The following is a 22,135-nucleotide window of genomic DNA, read 5'->3' on the forward strand; positions in this document are numbered from 1 at the left end:
CTAGATCTGAATAAACTGTCACTTTACTAACACTTAGATGTGGGTTGAAAGTGACCATTGTGATTTATTCTAGTGAGTGGATGTATAGCTGATCTAGGTCGGTTTGTAGATACATAAAAACCACTATTCTATGAGCTTATTCTGCGTTACTGAGGTGGTTCTGCCTATGTTTTTCAATCCACCCTGGTGGGCTGTCTTTGCTCCCCCCTCCCGAACTTGTTCTGTCCCCGATGGGCTGTCTCTCCCCCCACGCCTATCTCCCCGCCTCCCCCGGCCACTCAGTGTTCAGTGGCCGCTCCATGCTGCTATCCTGTGGTTACCCTCTCCGCTCCGGAGCCTCGTGTCCCCTCCTGCTGCTCCCGCATGATGCTTGCGGGTATTCGCCTGCTGCTGCGGGCTCTGCTGCTCCTGGGGTCCGCTCTCTGGGCTTCAGCTCAGTCGGACCGGGGCTGGGATACTACTGATCCACAATCCCCCGACACCCCGCTACATACCCTTGCCAGAGACTGGAATCAAACCAATGTGCAACTAACCTTAGTGACAGCTGGAGACAAATACAATAGCACAAGTGCAATAGGGGGCAGTGGGACAGAGAAGAAGTCATCTTATCCAGTAGTAACTGGGAACAACATGACACAAGTAAGAACCGGGAGCAGCATCTCATCAGCAAGTGTTGTAAGTGGCAGCCCATCAGAACCAGGGTTAACTAGGACCAGAAGTGGTACTGGCAGTCTTCATTCTGAACTGAAGATAGCAACGGAGCCAATCATTGAAAGCAGCACTTCACATGATTCAGTGGGAAATAGGACGAACTTCCCATCAAAATCACTTGCCCCAACTTGGACTGACATTCCTTCAGAAAGCATCACATCTAGCACACACATCACATCATATGCAGTGACAGCAGACAACCACAACCCAACAGAACAAGAGATAAATATCACACATGACTTAACACAATCAGTAGGGGGTCGCGTCTCACCAGAACCTTTGGTAACTAAGACACACATACCATCAGAATCTGGAGCAACTGGGACCCACAACCTATCAGAATCTATGGTATTTGCTACACATATCCCATCAGAACCAGGACGGACTTGGAACAAAAACCAAACCCATACAGCAAGAAATGTGGCAGAATATTTAACAGAGGATGCTTCAACTGACCAATATACTTCATCAGAAACAAACAGGATAGATATTCTGACCACAGCAGGACCACAACAGCCAAACTCAAGAACAGGAGTCATCACCACTGGATCAGAGAGGGGTCTCACACAGACAGTGAGGGATTCCAGCTCAGGTGAGGCAGCACAGACCCTTTTTTTTTGGGGGGGGGGGGGGTTACAACTTCTATGAAGCTCCTGTAAAAACTTTGTGTATCATCTGTGCCCCAATAATACACACTAAATTCCAGCAAGTGGGGGGCATCCCATTCAAACGCATTCCATTCTTTGGTGTGCGTGTGCAGTGGTACTTTAGAGTTTAAATATCAGTGATCAGCACTTACAGTCTGCTGTATAAGTGTACAGAATCCGCTGCATATCCAGAAACCTTTGGGGCTCAAGGGAAAAATGTCATTCACCCAAATAATTTGCTACCAGGGAACAGATCTCATTTTACATCATATGGCGGTTTGTATTATATTTTCACCCCAGAATATGAATTTTTGATGTTCATTATTATAACTTTTCCTTTCTCCACACAAATACAAGTATTACCTTTTTTTTATAATATTCATTTCATAGGCACCAGTAATCTGTAGTTCATTTAAGTAAGGCAATGGCACACATAATATATATATCCAGTGATAATGAGTTCAAGTTGCCTTTTTAAAGCATGCACTGTGATGTCATATATTCATACAATATTAACTTTTTTTTATTGAAGCACCTGGAAGATGCTTTTAGGCATATTTGGAAGTTACATTTTAAAAAGATTAACATATAATTTATATGAAGCCTAGAGGCAGATGTCCGTAAACACTTAATAAAAAAATGTTTATTGAGCCCAGAAATGTTAATATATTCTTCAATCAGCTCTTAAAGGGACACGAAACCCAAACATTTTCTTTCATGATTTAGATACATAATACAATTTTAAACAACTTTCCAATTAACTTCTATTATTTAATTTGCTTCCTTCTCTTGTTATCCTTTGCTGATAGATTTATCTAGCAAGCTCAGGAGCAGCAAAGATCCTAGTTTCTAGCTGCTGATTGGTGACTGCATATATATACCTATTACCGATTGTGATTGGCTCACTCATGTGTTCAGTTAGAAACCAGTAGTGCATTGCTGCTGATTCAACAAATTATACCAAGACAATGAAAAAAATTAGATAATCGAAGTAAATTAGAAGGTTGTTTAAAATTGTATTTTCTATCTAAATCATGATAGAAATTTTTTGGGTTTCATGACCCTTTAAATGCAAAATTTATCTCATATGGATCAGTTGCTTCTACAAAATTAGCAAAATGTTGTACTGTGTCCTCATTTTGTATATCCTCATGATGCAAATCACTCTAAAATGGGCAAATGCTTTACATTTACTGCGCTTTGTAAATATAGAGTGTGTAGCAATGCTGCTAATGACTTTAATTTTAAGACCAGAGATGTTCAGTTCCTTAAAGGGACATGAAACCCAATATTTTTCCTTTATGATTCAGATAGAGCTTGTAATTTTAAACAACTTTCGAATTTATTTCTATTATCAATTTTTCTTCGTTCTCTTGGTATATTTTGTTATAAAGCAGGGATGTATATGCTTAGGAGCCGGCCCATTTCTAGAGCACTATTTGGCAGCAGTTTTGCAAGAATGTTATCCATTTGCAAGAGCACTAGATGGCAGCACTATTTCCTGCAATGTAGTGCTCCAGATGTCTACCTAGGTATTTCTTCAACACAGAATATCATGGGAACAAAGTAAATTTGATAATAGAAATAAATTGGAAACTTTTTTTCAAATGGTTTGCTCTGTCTGAATCACAAAACAGGTTTATACCCCTTTACCTTATTTTTATGCCAGAAAGCATGAAACAGCATTGTATATTTTGTCCCTTATAGGGACATAATAATCAATATTGAAAAATGCATGAGAAGTTTCATCATTTGTTAAGGTGGGAAGCGCAAAGTTTAAAGGGACAAGAAACCCCAAATGTTCCAAGACTCAGATAGAGCATGCAATTTTAAACAACTTTCTAATTTACTTCTTTGATCAAATTTTCTTTGTTCTCTTGGTATCCTTTGTTGAAAAAAGCTCAGGAGCGTGCACGTCTGGAACACTATATGGCAGCAGTTTTGCAAGAATGTTATCCCTTTACTTAAACACTAGATGGCTGGACTATTTCCTGTCATGTAGTTCTCCAATCACATACATAGGTATCTCTTCAACAAAGAATATCATTGGAAGGAAGCAAATTTGAAAATTGAAGTGTATTAGACATTTTAGGGAAAGGAAGGACAGCAGAACATAATTACCAAATCAGGTAATCCTACAAAATGCAGGATGGTTGGTGCCCCTGCAACACATATATAGGATACATGTTTTTTAAAGCAATATCTTTATATAAGTGGTTTCACTTACATTTGCTCTTACTCATGCAGAAACATGAGATGTGAATCTCTTTGTAAGTTTAGAACAATTCATTCAGAGCTTTAATTTGTGACTACTAATATTAAATAAGACAAATACTATCTTCAGTGATACTAGAACATGTGGAGCTCAGTATATCAGCAAGACCCTGTGTCTCCAACACCACCTGTCAGTAGCCTCTTTTTTATGTTTTTAATGACATCACACAGTGAAGTAGTCAGTCCAAGCCCATATGCATAAGACAGATTTTAAATATTAATGTATTTAGTGAAGATAATCAGGCTTTTCTTGTGGTTCTTTAAAAAAATACTTTTTTTTTATTATTAACATTCAACAGAACTAGTAAACAGCTTTAAAGCAGTTTATGCTCTAGAATTCTTTTTTAGTCTCTCCATTCAAAAAAAACTTTTTCACCACACAAAACAAGAAAAAATGATTAAATCAACTGGCTTACAATGTTCACAATTTGTAGTTATTAAATAGGCCCAGAAGAATTCAACCAAATTTGTTTATCCATTCTGGTAGTTATTAGCATTTAAAAATCTGTGTTTAACGTAGAATTACCACTTGCAATTATAGTGGTTCCTGTAACAAAACTTAGCAACCTTCTCTCTGTCATCTTCTTTCTTCACAGTGACTTCTTCATGTGACATGATTACAAAGAATGCATGCAGAGCAATATGAACTTCATGATTCAGCTATACCATTTTAAACAACTTTCAAATGTACTCCTATTATCTATCTTGGTGTTCAGCTAGCTCCCAGTAGTGCATTGCTCCTCCTTTAACAAAGGATACCAAAAGAAAGAAGCAAAAATCATAATGGAAGAACATTGGAAAGTTTTTTTTTATAAATGTATGATATATCTGTATCATGATAGAAACATTCTGGGTTTCATGTCCCTTTAATTAATGGTTATGGGCAAAACAATAATACAACAATAAAGGACATCTATTTTGTGCCCAAATACAATAGAGCCAAGGCTAAAAAACAATAACAGACATACAGTATAAATAGAGATAAAGCTCTGGAAATAAAAACTAAATAGGTCTATAAGCTTATTTAATTTCTTACAATGCCAATAAATATTTTTTAGATATCTCAATTTACTTCTTTTATCAAAATTACTTCTTTTTTATCCTTTGTTAAAAAGCTACCTAGACACAGGAGCAGCACTTTTGCCCCTTATTTGTGTAATTTAACTCTGAAAACTGAGCAATTTCAAATTATTAGAATTTGAAATGCACCATGTTGACTTCTCAGGGCTAACCCTGCTACGTATATGTCCATTATTGGCATTATCAGATAACAATGGCAAAATAATGCATTTTATGCTAACTTTATGACAGTGACTAGCTTTTTTTTTGCTTTCTGTTGACTAAAGCCCAAATTGGTTCCTCCAAATAAGGTTACTGAACAATAATTGCAGTACAAAGGATGTTAATTTGTTTTAAAGACAAACATTAATGGCTCGACAAACCCAGAAGCCAGGAACCACAGGATGTTAATTTGTTTTAAAGACAGACATTATTGGCTCGACAAACCCAGAAGCCAGGGACCACAAGATGTTAATTTGTTTTAAAGACAAACATTATTGGCTCGACAAACCCAGAAGCCAGGGACCACAGGATGTTAATTTGTTTTAAAGACAAACATTATTGGCTCGACAAACCCAGAAGCCAGGGACCACAGGATGTTAATTTGTTTTAACGACAAACATTATTGGCTCGACAAACCCAGAAGCCAGGGACCACAGGATGTTAATTTGTTTTAACGACAAACATTATTGGCTCGACAAACCCAGAAGCCAGGGACCACTGGTTTCTAAAATGTTACCTGTGGCTCCTTACTCTTTGGGTTATTCTCCTTTTTTTATTGACCCCTTTAAACAACAGAAATGTCTTGTAATAAAAGATGTTTTCTGTAGCTTTAAGTCACAAAAAAATTAATTTTGTGTGAAAATATAGATACATTTAAATTCCATAATAAAACAGTTATAAATTGTATCATTACATTTCTATAACAAATTCCAGAACTGCATTATGTACTTGTACCTGTTTACAAGACATCTATTCCATATTATAAGATATTATATCCTCTAGTCTGCCATTTTGATCCATATGATGAGGTTAACAAATTATATCTTAAAACAAGGAGATTAATTAAATACTAATGCGTGTACAGAGTAAGTGACTTTTCCATAACAATAAGTACACCATTTAGCACTAAAATATTTAAAACATTTTATATAGATTAATTATGCATTTGGCAATTTATTAATTTAGCAATATATAAACACACACACAAATATATATATATATATATATATATATATATATATATATATATATATATATATATATATATATATATATATATACTTATACAGGTAGAAATCCAAAAATCAGTAATTCCAAAATCAAGTATTATTCTGAAATCTAGACTTTTTCATTAATATTATTTAAAATATAGGCATCAATTACAATCTATTGAGAGCTGCGCTTTCAGCAATTCAGCGGGATCACAATAGTGTGATTTTGGCTAATACTCACACACAGGTTTTCAGACTCTCGGGAAAAAAAACTCTCTACCCTATGGAGCCAAAAACTGGTTGGCGATCACAATACATTTTTGACAGATTTTTCTATCACTATAGAAAAGGATTCTTTTAAATTACATTTTTTTCTCTTGTTTATTGAAGTCTTGGTTCTATTTTGTCATGAATTGAAAACAAGATGGCAGATACAAGATTCTATTGAAAACACTTTATTTGTAGATGTTGTTGTCCTGAAGTACCTAAGGCATTCATATATTGAGGGTGTCTTGTAATGACAATAGGTGAATGTCACACATGTAAATGAGTGTTTTCCTTGCCGAGTGAACGAAGGGGCTCCAGGAATAGAGCTTTGCTGTAACATAAGAGGTGTGAATAGGCTATTGTATGTGTCTGTTTCGGGAGACCTCCCAGTTTCTATTTTAGAAACAAGCAGTTAACGCTCGAAAAGTCCTTTTCCTGTTGAAAACACGTAAGTGACAGTGGGTTTTTAACAAACAATACAATAAAGAATTGTGATCACTTGAGAAACTCGGCTCGCAACTTGGCTGGTACGAAAAAACATTTTCGGGAGCAAATGGCCGATAGAATATGATCAACTCCACAATTATCAAATAATTACCATTTTTTTCCTGCCAGTAAGTCACAATCTTTTCAGTCCTTATCTTTTGTTAGTTCTTTGTGTTCTAAAATCCAAAGGCTAGTCTATATTTATTTAAAACAACAACTATTTCCTTTATGATTACAGTACTGCACTATCATTCTGATGGTATTATGTATATAAAAGTATTAAAATGTTATAAAACTACCTTTAGGTTGCATAAATGAGCTTTACTATGATATGTAGATTTAGCATACATTACATAAGATATTGTTGTTTACACTTGGTCCCATCATCTCTTTTTTACAAATATATATATATATGTGTGTGTATAGATAGATAGATATTGTGTTAATTATATGTATCACATATGCAATTGAATTACACACACGATGCATAATCCAAATAATGTTAACACCAAATAAATTGTCAGTTAACACAAAAATGAATATCTTATTATTTGAATAAATTGTATGGGAGAGTTGGAATTCAAGAAACCCTAACCTTAACATTTTAGTTCTGATTCTTAGTTTTTTATGTATCATAATTCAAAACAGAGGTTTAGATATCCAATAAATTCTGGGGACATACTTGGTGACAAATTTACCAGTGCACAGTGTGCGGGTATGGATTCTGGCTGGGGGGTGGGGTCATGCACATAAAGTTTATATTGTATCATAATCTGTCACCTTTTAGTTCTACTACCTATAGTGCTGGTTAAAATTACTTAAAGTCAGACATGTAATCATAGAGAAACACTCTCATGAATAGATCATTTGCACTTCATGGGATTCATCATATTATGGTTGATATATATATATATATATTAAATTGGTTAGGTTTTCTAGACTGTCATAAAATATAATTTTGTGAGTGGGTTTTCTGGCATGCCCTTCTGACCTGAGTTGTGTGCAGATAAAATACAGTGTACAGGGGAGGTAAACATGCACCTCTGCTATATTAGCGCATGCACATAGTTAGTAGCAATACCAGATTGGCTAATACAAAACATATAAATGGCTGGGTATTTTTGCCATTTAAAATACAAAAGCAGCAAAAAAGACTATAGTTGTGTTTGATTATTCTAACACTTGTCTTGTATGCCAATTCATTAATAACCTACATGTTCATAATGCAGTTTAAGGTGTTTCATCACTCTTTTGTATTTCTTGTAGTTAGACTTTTCCAATCTTCCAGAGGTTGGAGTCCATATTGTGTACTTAAGTATGAGACTGTTAAGTTATGCAGATCTTTTTGTAATATATTATATATTCTAGTTGTACTTACAAAATGTCATTGGTGTCGAGAAAACAGTATGTTTAAGGTATAAGCTCAGTATACTGTTAAAAAAATATATATTTATATATATAATCTAGAAATTCAAAAGAAATTGGCTTTGTCTTACATCTCTTTAGTAATCAGTAACTCCATATACTCTTGAGATCAACAAGCGAGTATAAAAGGTATTCATTTTGGATTTAAAAAAGGGAAAATATACTTTGAGCAGGATTTATCAAAGCAATTCTCCTAAAAATACGCCTATAAATCCAAATATGACTGAATCCTCTGATTTATGAATGCAAAGTGCGCCTAAAATTGAGCAAGTCTGATTATAAATTCCACTCACTCTCGTTCGCCAAGGTGCACTGGTGCACTTAACAAAGGGCTACATTTGCTGGTTTTAGTTGCATTTCCAAAGCTCCGCCTTAGCATTATGCCAGGTTACCAATTTATCATTTTTTAATGCGCCTTTGGAGAATGCAAAGTTCTCTTACAAATACGCTCATTATAGTTCCCCATAGGTACTGAGGTGCACAGCATTAGAAATCAGCATGTCTTTGAGCTTATGTCATGTTCACATCTTTTTCTCATAGAATGCAAAATTGCCCCACAAAAAACAAAAATTCTATTACCAATTTGAATATTTTATGGTTACAAACAGTCATTATTATAACAAAGTTAGATTAAAAATGTATTGTGGTAACACACCAAGATTAATGCACAAATTTGCCCCATGTACAACGCAAATGTAATATATTACTTGAAGAGGGCAAAAATACTACCTAAAAAAACACAGGTTTGAAATGATAAATCATGAGAATTGCATGGAGAAATTCATCATATCTCCCCCCCAACTCAACTTCCAATCAGCGCAAATTAATACGTGCAATTTTTTGATAAATTTGTGCACACCTGTTCTCCTCTCCAGGGGTGAGCTGCAGAGAACTCAGAGAATATAAAGGAGAATTCTCCTAACCCTTGATAAATCTTGCCCTTTTTATGTTTAAAATCCATCTATTTTAAAACCTTGCTTAAAAGGCCATAAAGCCCAGTTTGCTATGCACTAATTAATAGTTGTGAATTAGTCTTGTAACATATTTGTTTTGTCACATCTGAGCTTTTATAAAGTTATTGTGTACATGAACACTATCACACAGTGTAACAAATATATTGCTTGCCAATTCCACCCAAACCACATAAGGGCAGGGTACAGGGTATGGAGGTGAAAGAGACAAGTAGAAGTAAATCAGTTTGCTAGGGCAGGGTACAGGGTATGGAGGTGATAGAGACAAGTAGAAGTAAATCAGTTTGCTAGGGCAGGGTACAGGGTATGGAGGTGATAGAGACAAGTAGAAGTAAATCAGTTTGCTAGGGCAGGGTACAGGGTATGGAGGTGATAGAGACAAGTAGAAGTAAATCAGTTTGCTAGGGCAGGGTGCAGGGTATGGAGGTGAAAGAGACAAGTAGAAGTAAATCAGTTTGCTAGCGCAGGGTGCAGGGTATGGAGGTGATAGAGACAAGTAGAAGTAAATCAGTTTGCTAGCGCAGGGTGCAGGGTATGGAGGTGATAGAGACAAGTAGAAGTAAATCAGTTTGCTAGCGCAGGGTGCAGGGTATGGAGGTGATAGAGACAAGTAGAAGTAAATCAGTTTGCTAGGGCAGGGTACAGGGTATGGAGGTGATAGAGACAAGTAGAAGTAAATCAGTTTGCTAGCGCAGGGTGCAGGGTATGTAGGTGATAGAGACAAGTAGAAGTAAATCAGTTTGCTAGGGCAGGGTACAGGGTATGGAGGTGAAAGAGACAAGTAGAAGTAAATCAGTTTGCTAGGGCAGGGTACAGGGTATGGAGGTGAAAGAGACAAGTAGAAGTAAATCAGTTTGCTAGGGCAGGGTACAGGGTATGGAGGTGATAGAGACAAGTAGAAGTAAATCAGTTTGCTAGGGCAGGGTGCAGGGTATGGAGGTGATAGAGACAAGTAGAAGTAAATCAGTTTGCTAGGGCAGGGTACAGGGTATGGAGGTGATAGAGACAAGTAGAAGTAAATCAGTTTGCTAGGGCAGGGTACAGGGTAAGGAGGTGATAGAGACAAGTAGAAGTAAATCAGTTTGCTAGGGCAGGGTACAGGGTATGGAGGTGATAGAGACAAGTAGAAGTAAATCAGTTTGCTAGGGCAGGGTACAGGGTATGGAGGTGATAGAGACAAGTAGAAGTAAATCAGTTTGCTAGGGCAGGGTACAGGGTATGGAGGTGATAGAGACAAGTAGAAGTAAATCAGTTTGCTAGGGCAGGGTACAGGGTATGGAGGTGAAAGAGACAAGTAGAAGTAAATCAGTTTGCTAGGGCAGGGTACAGGGTATGGAGGTGAAAGAGACAAGTAGAAGTAAATCAGTTTACTAGGGCAGGGTACAGGGTATGGAGGTGAAAGAGACAAGTAGAAGTAAATCAGTTTGCTAGGGCAGGGTACAGGGTATGGAGGTGAAAGAGACAAGTAGAAGTAAATCAGTTTGCTCTTGTGCAACACTTTACAGAGGTTTTTAAAACTATTAACATTTCAATAGGTCTTAACCCTGGAGCATTTGATTTGCGCATCCAGTGCAAGTTATGAGTATATTTGGCGGTTACCACCTGCTCGGATTAAATCATATTTCTTCATTACACTACTCTAAGTGCAAATGAGATTCTGTGATCACAAAGCTGAATATTGGTGAATACACCATGAAACTGGTGGTGCAACTCACTTTTCACTATTTCTGCTTTTTTTTAAAATTCCCCCCATTCTTTTATCTCTTGTACATGTAAAATTATTATTGTCTTGCATGGCGCTGCTGGAACTTTCTAGATAGGTAGATGCAGCAGTACAGCTCAGTACATATTATGTGGTGTTATCCTTATCCCCTTTTAGTCTGATCTTGCTCTGCCTTATTGACACAGCTACACTCACATGTTTAATTTACTCTCACCCTGGTATAACCAAGATCTTGCTTGTATGATTGACTCCAAGATAACATTGTATAGCCTCCAACCACCCTGAATCTTGTTGGACATTCACTGGTTGGGCACTTACATGGACCTCCTTGCAAGTTGCGGATTTTCCTAGAGCTCAGTTATTTTCTACATCAAGCAACCCAGTTTTAGTCCTTTTTTTTTCCTTTCAGTGAGACCTACAAGGGCTGAGCTGTTAGCGTCTAGGCTAGGGTTGGTTTGCTGGGTCTTGCTTACAGCTGTTCTTTCTACCAGCAGGTCATTGCGATCAGACACATTTATCCTCTTACAGCTTACAATAATTAGTTCCACACCTGCTGTTACGTCTGCCAGCCAACCTGTTCCTTTATGTGATTCTCATAATTACTGTTTGCATCATCTTTACAGACTGTTAGTGTTATCTAGGACAACTACACAGTAGAGGTTATTCTACTTTTGCCACAGAGAGAACCACAGAATGAGAATAAGTAGTGATGACAAACCATGTGTATAAAGGAACCAATGTGCTGTGCTTAAATATAAACATTATTTAAATATGGGCAGCTCATATCAGCAATTAAATTCTAAACTGCAAAAGGTCTGCATGCAAAATACATGTTTAATCTGTCTGTTTGTTAGCAAAATTTACATTGTACCCTTTTAAAATTTCATTATCTCCTCTGCTAAGGCCAATTAAGGGCAGATATAAATGAACTATAGTCATGGAACTGTAGGCACATGCAGGCAATGGTACAGTTTTACAATTCATTAGAGAATTTTGTATAGTGCAGCTTTATGTTTTTTACATTAATAGTGGAAGTACTTAACATTTTCTTAATAATGCATAATTGCATTTTATGGAGAATGAAAGTCTATTAGCGACTATACAGACAAGGCACTTGCCTAGGGCAGCAGCTTTGGGGGCGGCACTTTTTGGAGCCACTGTAGGAGCGGTTTTCCTCACACAATAATAATATAATATATGCAGCTGACATAGCACAGACACTGTTGGACAATATATAGTACTGTAAGCAGGTGATAACAATTATGTTATTAATGAATGACTTGTGCAAAACTGTCTCACACACACAAACATTTTTTTGCCTACTCTTTAGCTACCTGCACTTATCTATCTAATATATCTAGCTACATAGTATTTATTTTTGTGTGCACTTTTCCAGTTATCTGGCTCTATAAAAGACAACCCACACAGCACTCTCAAATTTATTAGAGAATTCTGTATTCCCTTCACGCTACCCAGAAATCCCAATTCTGCTTTAGTAGGTGGGCCAGCTACAGTGTCATCATAGCATTGCTATTTTAAGAAGACAGTGTGTTATTATTTGAAGCTGTGACTAGGCAAGGAAGAGAATAACAGTGTTATAAGCCTATATACACTGTAACGCACGCAATGTCAGCAGAATACTGGGTAGGGATGTAACTACTTGTGTACATTACTGGCAGTGCACAGATAAACAGCACATTCATTACTGTGCCATGCTATATATATAACTGATTTGCTGAACATAAACAGTTTTTTTTATGGAGCTTCATAAGCACAGCACAATGTACTCTGTCAAGTGACAAAAACAATATTATTTACTGAAAAAGCACCATTTTCAGATGCATACAGTGCAGGCACTACATAGGAGGCAGTTGGCATTGTAAGGTACTGTATATAGATAGATATAGATAGTTAAGGGTTACATTTATACACAAGGGCCAGGGTAGCATGTACATTAAAGATTAAATAACTTTTCACAATTAGGATTTTCATATTTTTTTCTTATCCAATTCTGGTCATTCTTAATTTTTTTTTAATTAAAATGTAACATATATATATATATATATATATATATATATATATATATATATATATATATATATATATATACAGTATCTCACAAAAGTGAGTACACCCCTCACATTCTTGTAAATATTTTATTATATCTTTTCATGTGACAACACTGAAGAAATGACACTTTGCTACAATGTAAAGTAGAGAGTGTACAGCCTGTATAACAGTGTAAATTTGCTGTCCCCTCAAAATAACTCAACACACAGCCATTAATGTCTAAACCGTTGGCAACAAAAGTGAGTACACCCCTGAGTGGAAATGTCCAAATTGGGCCCAATAAGCCATTTTCCCTCCCCGGTGTCATGTTACTCGTTAGTGTTACAAGGTCTCAGGTGTGAATGGGGAGCAGGTGTGTTAAATTTGGTGTTATCGCTCTCACACTCTCTCATACTGGTCACTGGAAGTTTAATATGGCACCTCATGGCAAAGAACTCTCTGAGGATCTGAAAAAAAGAATTGTTGCTCTATATAAAGATGGCCTAGGCTATAAGAAGATTGCCAAGACCCTGAAACGTAGCTGCAGCACGGTGGGCAAAACCATACAGTGGTTTCACAGGACAGGTTCCACTCAGAACAGGCCTCGCCATGGTCGACCAAAGAAGTTGAGTGCATGTGCTCAGCGTCATATCCAGAGGTTGGCTTTTGGAAATAGACGTGTGAGTGCTGCCAGCATTGCCGCAGAGGTTGAAGGGGTGGGGAGTCAGCCTGTCAGTGCTAAGACCATACGCTGCACACTGCATCAAATTGGGCTGCATGGCTGTCGTCCCAGAAGGAAGCCTCTTCTAAAGATGATGCACAAGAAAGCCTGAAAACAGTTTGCTGAAGACTAGACTAAGGGCATGGATTACTGGAACCATGTCCTGTGGTCCGATGAGACCAAGATAAACTTATTTGGTTCAGATGGTGTCAAGCGTGTGTCTTGCCTACAGTCAAGCATGGTGGTGGGAGTGTCATGGTCTGGGCCTGCATGAGAGCTGCCGGCACTGAGGAGCTACAGTTCATTGAGGGAACCATGAATGCCAACATGTAATGTCACATACTAAAGCAGGGCATGATCCCCTCCATTTGGAGACTGGGCCGCAGGGCAGTATTCTAACATGATAACGACCCCAAACACACCTCCCATATGACCACTGCCTTGCTAAAGAAGCTGAGAGTAAAGGTGATGGACTGGCCAAGCATGTCTCCAGACCTAAACCCTATTGAGCATCTGTGGGGCATCCTCAAACGGAAGGTGGGGAGCGCAAGGTCTCCTAACATCCACCAGCTCTGTGATGTCGTCATGGAGGAGTGGAAGAGGACTCTGGCGAACTCCATGCCCAAGAGGGTTAAGGCAGTGCTGGAAAATAATTGTGGCCAGTGGCCCACAAAATATTGACACTTTGGGCCCAATTGGGACATTTCCACTTAGGGGTGTTCTCACTTTTGTTGCCAACGGTTTAGACATTAATGACTGTGTGTTGAGTTATTTGTGGGGACAGCAAATTTACACTGTTATACATACTGTACACTCACTACTTTAAATTGTAGCAAAGTATCATTTCTTCAGTGTTCTCACATGAAAAGATATAATAAAATATTTACAAACATGTGAGGGGTGTACTCACTTTTTGTGAAAAGTTATTTAATCTTTAATGTACATGCTACCCTGGCCCTTGTGTATAAACGTAAACCTTAAAGTGACACTGAACCCAAATTTTCTTTCTTTCATGATTCAGATTTTTCTTCATTCTCTTGCTATCTTTATTTTAAAAGCAGGAATGTAAATCTTAGCAGCCAGCCCATTTTAGGTTCAGCACCATGGATAGTGCTTGCTTATTGGTGGCATACATTTACCCACCAATAAGCAAACATAACCCAGGTTCTCAAACAAAAATGGGCCGGCTCCTATGCATCACATTCCTGCTTTTAAATAAAGATAGCAAGAGAACAAAGAAAAATTGATAATAGGAATAAATTAGAAAGTTGCTTAAAATTGCATGCTCTATATGAACCATGAAAGAAAAAAAATGTGTTTAGTGTCCCTTTAACTATCTATATCTATCTATATACAGTACCTTACAATGCCAACTGCCTCCTAGGTAGTGCCAGCACTGTATGTATCTAATTTGTACTTGATATTATTTGTCACTATTCATGGTAAGAATGTAAAATATATAATATGGAGTTAAACTATGCATAAATGTACACATTTTAAAGGGCTCCCTGATATGCAGTCCCCCTGTAGAATTGGAAGTGATACATTAAAGTAACATGCTATTCATTAGAGCATGGACTTTTTATTTCCACTACTCGCTGTGGAGCTCTGGATGTTTAACCCCTGCAAAGGTAAAGCCCCACTCAGGTGTAGCAAGAAAAGAGACACTGTACTGTAGTGCTGTAATTTTTCAGTGCACAAGTTTATATAGGTACTGCATGTAAATATAGCAGCGCACAGATACTACCTGTAAAATACGTTTTTGAAAATCTATCTATGAGTGTTTTATTCATTGCGCAACCTTCCCTATTAGTTATAATGGTTGGTGTCGCCTGCTCCGTGTAGCAAAGGGCTTCAACATAGAGATACATACATATACATGTTTAAATATGTATATGTATGTATGTATATGTATACATATATATATATATATATATATATATATATATATATATATACACAGTATCCCACAAGAGTGAGTACACCCCTCACATTTTTCATGTGACAACACTAAAGAAATGACACTTTGCTACAATGTAAAGTAGTGAGTGTACAGCCTGTATAACAGTGTAAATTTGCTGTCCCCTCAAAATAACTCAACACACAGCCATTAATGTCCAAACTTTGGCAACAAAAGTAAGTACACCCTTAAGTGGAAATGTCCAAATTGGGCCCAAAGTGTCAATATTTTGTGTGGCCACTATTATTTTCCAGCACTGCCTTAACCCTCTTGTACATGGAGTTCACCAGAGCTTCACAGGTTGCCACTGGAGTCCTCTTCCACTCCTCCATGACGACATCACGGAGCTGGTGGATGTTAGAGACCATGCGCTCCCCCACCTTCCGTTTGAGGAAGCTCCACAGATGCTCAATAGGGTTAAGGTCTGGAGACATGCTTGGCCAGTCCATCACCTTTACCCTCAGCTTCTTTAGCAAGGCAGTGGTCGTCTTGGAGGTGTGTTTGATGTTGTTATCATGTTGGAATACTGCCCTGTGGCCCAGTCTCCAAAGGGATGAGATCATGCTCGGCTTCAGTATGTGACGGTACATGTTGGCATTCATGGTTCCCTCAATGAACTGTAGCTCCTCAATGCCGGCAGCACTCATGCAGGCCCAGACCATGACATTTCCACCACCATGCTTGACTGTAGGCAAGACACACGCTTGACACCATCTGAACCAAATAAGTTTATCTTGGTCTCATCGGACCACAGGACATGGTTCCAGTAATCCATGCCCTTAGTCTAGTCTTCAGCAAACTGTTTTCAGGCTTTCTTGTGCATCATCTTTAGAAGAGGCTTCCTTCTGGGACGACAGCCATGCAGCCCAATTTGATGCAGTGTGCAGCGTATGGTCTTAGCACTGACAGGCTGACTCCCCACCCCTTCAACCTCTGCGGCAATGCTGGCAGCACTCATTCGTATATTTCCCAAAGACAACCTCTGGTTATGACGCTGAGCACATGCACTCAACTTCTTTGGTCGACCATGGCGAGGCCTGTTCTGAGTGGAACCTGTCCTGTGAAACCGCTGTATGGTCTTGCCCACCGTGTTGCAGCTCAGTTTCAGGATCTTGGCAATCTTCTTATAGCCTAGGCCATCTTTATGTAGAGCAACAATTCTTTTTTTCAGATCCTCAGAGAGTTCTTTGCCATGAGGTGCCATGTTGAATTTCCAGTGACCAGTATGAGAGAGTGTGAGAGCGATAACACCAAATTTAACACACATGCTCCCCATTCACACCTGAGACCTTGTAACACTAATGAGTCACATGACACCGGTGGGCTTATTGGGCCCAATTTGCATATTTCCACTTAATGGGTGTACTCACTTTTGTTGCCAACGGTTTAGACATTAATGGCTGTGTGTTGTTATTTTGAGGGGACAGCAAATTTACACTGTTATACAGGCTGTACACTCACTACTACTTTACATTGTAGCAAAGTGTTAATTCTTCAGTGTTGTCACATAAAAAGATATAATAAAATATTTGCAAAAAAGTGAGGGGTGTACTCACTTTTGTAGGATACTGTATATATATATTTATGTTTATATTAGTGCACATATGTATTTATATATGTATGTATGTATTAACAGACATATATACACATATAAATGCAAATTCATATGTATACATATACTGTATAGACATATATAAGTGCATTAGAGCCCTTTGTAGTCAAGTAGATACAAAAATATGTAAAAGCATATTTATGCAATATTCATATTTAATAAAATGTTCTTTACTGTAAATATTTCACATTCCAATGTTCTTCAAATAGGGGTATATATTCTATTTATTTTTAAATAGGTATTCCTATATATCTGTAAATATCTATTGTATATCTGTATATAATCATCTAGATATCTATATTGCGTGCTCAAGCCAAAACCTTTTACTTTAAACTTGTAATACGAGGGGTTCCCAGCGTGCGCAAAAAGATTACTTCTAGCGGAGTTAGTGAGCAGGAGTGTTAAATAGCGCTCCACTTGTAATCTAGCCCTAAATAGGTAGAATTAGATTCTTTAGTGCAGATAAAAAGATTTACCATGTTGTTACACAAGAGAGCAGATACAATCTCTCAATCTTCTGTTATAAAATACAGAGTTAAACTTAAAACCTTTAATACCAAATCTGGTTTTAGAGAGTGAAGAGATAAATAATGAAATAATGAAATAGATTATTGTATACACCTGTGAGTGTCCATCAGTAGTTTAATTTGCAATAGCAGTGCAAGAGAACATAGAAATAAAAGTCAAGATTGAATGTATCCTTTGTTTATGATGAGGTCTGAGTTTTATTTTTGGTTTTTACTAAAATAATTCCTGCTGAGAACATTCTGGAGATCAACTATCCACACTGAGTTCTCAATTCTCTCTTAAATGGAGAATAAATTCAAAATGTAATTTATTGGCTTTACTATAGAATGCAATTTTAAACCTTTTTTATTTTTCTTTTGTTATCAAATTTGTGTTGTTCACATGAAATCCTTTGTTGAAGAGTTAAGCTATGTAGGCTTATAAGAGCTCAGGAGCGTGCATGTGTCTTTAGCTTGCTATAGCAGCAGTGTTTACAACAATGTTTGTATCAATGTTATACAACTAGAATAAACTGGAATGATGATTATGATTATATTGGCATAACTGTCCTTTTAATGTCATATTTAAAGATTTGATTGTAATTACCCCAGCTATATATATATATATATATATATATATATTTTTTTTTTTTTTTTAATTGTGCACTCAATTTCAGAAACATTGATTTTCTGCATATAGTGCTAGATTACGAGTGGAGTGTTATTTAACGCTCCCGCTCGAGAGTTAACAGCCCTAGAAGTAAGCTTTTTGTGTTCGTCGGGTTGCTCGCATATTATGAGTTGAAAGTAAACTGTTTTCGCTCTTGCACTAATCCGATGAGCACAAAAAGCCAAAGTTAGAATATCACGTGCACGTTCATGTGTTCCCCCCATAGAAAACAATGGAGCAAAAAAAGGGGAAAAAAACAACAACACCCACCTCGCACGCAAACCCGATATCTTATTCTCATGTACACTAACTCAACATGAAAATATTAATATTACGTATTTACATTCCAATGTTCTTCACATAGCAGAATATGTTCAATTTATTCATAAATACATATTTCTATATATAGCTGATGTTATTTTGGTACAATATATATATCTATACATATATACAGGTAGCCCTCAGTTTACGCCGGGGTTAGGTTCCAGAAGGAATGGTTGTAAATCGAAACCGTTGTAAATTGAAACCCAGTTTATAATGTAAGTCAATGGGAAGTGAGGGAGTTAGGTTCTAGGCCCCTCTCAAAATTGACATAAGTAACACCTAATACATTATTTTTAAAGCTTTGAAATTAAGACTTTAAATGCTAGACAGCATTATAAACCTAATAAAATAATCACACGACACAGAATATATAATTAAACTAAGTTAAATTAACAAAAACATTTGCTAAAACAGTATTATAACCTAATAAAATAATCACACAACACAGAAAATATAATCAAACTAAGTTTAATGAACAAAAACATTTGCTAACAGCACCTAATAAAATAGTTACACAACAGACTGCATCATCATCAAACTAAGTTTAATGAACAAAAACGTTTTTTTACTTGCATTTTTCTGCAATCAGTTCTCTGCATTGTTAGCATGTTAGATAATATTGGTTCTGCACCTATTCTATGCATTTCAATCTGCAGTGATTAATAAGCAGTTAGATACCCTCACCTCAAGCTGCTGGACAGGAAGATAATAGGGAAGTGGCTGCTAAATTTTGCTCGATAGATCTGGTCTGATCTGTGTACACAGATCAATTTAAGGCTGTTAAGTTGCATAACCTTGCTGCAAAACAATATATATACACATATATATATATATATATATATATGTGTGTGTGTAAAAAAGCAAAAGTGGTAGTACCCTGCACAGCGCTACACCCACTGAAATACAATTTACTCAGAATTGAAAATATACTCAGAATAGAAAATATTGCTATAATGGCTGTAGAAGAAAAAAAGGTTGAAATGTAATATACGAACAACAGATAAAGTGTATCAAAAAGTATGAGTATGATTCAGCCACAACCTTGCAAGAATTACTATATCTTTTCAAATAATATCTCTGACTTCAGGTGTACAAATATCAAAATGTCAAAACAACAAAAAACAGAATGACCCTGAAATGCACATATATAATGTAATTGATAAATCAATCAGTGCTTCTATAGAGTGCTGGAAATTGTTTTAACTACACAGATAAGTCCATATATGTGAAGATGTCTTTTATAGCGTTGATAGCATCTTATTCCAAAAATTATTTTCTGTATTCAGATAGGAAAGGAGGTTAGGAAGAAAACTTATTAACCCCTAAACCGCCACTCCCGGAGCCCACCGCCACATACATTATGTTATTAACCCCTAATCTGCCGCCCCCTACACCGCCGCCACCTACATTACATTTATTAACCCCTAATCTACTGCCCCCAACGTCGCCGCCACTATTCTCAATGTATTAACCCCTAAACCTAAGTCTAACCCTAACATCCCCTAACCTAAATATTATTTCTAGAATTCTATCAGCCAATTGGAATTAAGGTAGAAAAAATCCTATTGGCTGATTGGAACAGCCAATAGAATGTGAGCTCAATCCTATCCTATTCCAATCAGCCAATAGGATTGAAGTTCATCAGCCAATAGGATTTTTTCTACCTTAATTCCGATTGGCTGATAGAATTCTATCATCCAATCGGAATCTAAGGGACGCCATCTTGGATGACGTCACTTAAAGGAACCTTCATTCGTTGGGTAGTCGTCAGCCAAGGAGGATGCTCCGCGTTGGATGTCTTGAAGATGGACCCGCTCCGCGCCGGATGGATGAAGATAGAAGATGCTGTCTGGATGAAGACTTATGCCGTCTTGAGGACCACTTCGCCCAGCTTGGATGAAGACTTCTCCCAGCTTCGTTGAGGACTTCCGCCCGGATGGGGTTAGTGTTAAGTTTTTTTAAGGGTGTATTGGGTGGGTTTTATTTTTAGGTTAGGACTTTGGGCCTGCAAAAGAGCTAACTGCCCTTTTAAGGGCAATGGGGAGCTTAGTTTTCTTTAGTTAGTATTTTTTTGGGGGGTTGGTTGTGTGGGTGGTGGGTTTTACTGTTGGGGGGGTGGTTTGTATTTTTTTTTACAGGTAAAAGAGCTGATTACTTTGGGGCAATGCCCCGCAAAAGGCCCTTTTAATGGCTATTGGTAGTTTAGTTTAGGCTAGGTTTTTTTTTATTTTGATAGGGCTATTAGATTATGTGTAATTAGTTAAAATTTCTGTTATTTGTTTATTATTTTCTGTAATTTAGTGGGGGGTTTTGGACTTTAGATAATTGTATATAATTTAGTTAATTGTTTTTAATTTATTTAATTGTATTTAATTGTAGTGTAGTGTTAGGTGTAATTGTAACTTAGGTTAGGTTTTATTTTACAGGTAATTTTGTATTTATTTTAGCTAGGTAGTTATTAAATAGTTAATAACTATTTAATAACTAATGTACCTAGTTAAAATAAATACAAACTTGCCTGTAAAATAAAAATAAACCCTAAGCTAGCTACAATGTAACTTAGTTATATTGTAGCTAGCTTAGGGTTTATTTTATAGGTAAGTATTTAGTTTTAAATAGGAATAATTTCGATAATAATTGTAGGTTTTATTTAGATTTATTTAAATAATATTTAGGTTAGGGGGTGTTAGGGTTAGACTTAGGTTTAGGGGTTAATACATTTAGAATAGTGGCGGCGACATTGGGGGCGGCATATTAGGGGTTAATAAATGTAATGTAGGTGGCGGCGGTGTTGGGGGCGACAGATTAGGGGTGTTTAGACTCGGGGTACATTTTAGGGTGTTAGGTGTAAACATAACTTTATTCTCCCATAGGAATCAATGGAATATCGGGCAGCAGCGAACATGAGCTTTCGCTGCTTTCAGACTCCCATTGATTCCTATGGCATCTGCCGCCTCCAGGGCGGCGGATTGAAAACCAGGTATGCTGGGCCAGAATAGTGGCAAGCGTATCTGGTGGATATTTGTTAACTTCCAAAAGTAGTCAGATAGTGCCGAATTTGCATTCGGAACATCTGTAGTGACATAAGCATCGATCTGTGTCGGACTGAGACCGGCGGATCGTATGTTACGTCACAAAATTCTACTTTTGGCGGTCTGTAGGCTTTCATAAATATGGAGAATCAAGGTCTCCACAATTACGCTGCGGCTGATGGCTTGATGAATAGGCCCCATTATGTTTACTGTTTTGTAAAAAATGTGACATAAAAGTCAAATTTAAAAAACAATATTCAATATAAAGTGTTTTTGCAATATTTTTTTATTTGAAAAAATAAATAAAAATAATTTAAAAGTTATTACAGCTTTTGTGCTTTTACTGTTCACACAATCAACTGGTGATACAGTGGTTAGCCTTGTGCATGTTCGCTTCTTTCTCATGATCATGTCACAGTATGAAAACATTAGCACTCAGAGCGCGCACAGCTTGGTAACAGGAGCAGGTCATGTGTGTCATATC

At 37.1% G+C, this 22,135-nt stretch overlaps 1 protein-coding gene across 2 annotated transcripts in view; it reads left to right on the plus strand.

Annotated features, from left to right (window-relative positions):
* Positions 1-283: 283 nt before the first annotated feature.
* HEG1 (heart development protein with EGF like domains 1) overlaps positions 284-22,135 on the plus strand; it is a 151,900-nt gene continuing 130,048 nt past the window's right edge. For both annotated transcript variants that reach the window (XM_053698057.1, XM_053698058.1), the window contains exon 1: positions 284-1,303. In XM_053698057.1, the coding sequence (XP_053554032.1) occupies positions 364-1,303 (940 nt within the window). In that variant the 5' untranslated portion in view covers positions 284-363. The remainder of the gene's footprint in view (positions 1,304-22,135) is intronic.

Source organism: Bombina bombina, chromosome 1, assembly GCF_027579735.1.
Source record: "Bombina bombina isolate aBomBom1 chromosome 1, aBomBom1.pri, whole genome shotgun sequence".
In the NCBI taxonomy this organism is placed as follows: Eukaryota; Metazoa; Chordata; class Amphibia; order Anura; family Bombinatoridae; genus Bombina; species Bombina bombina.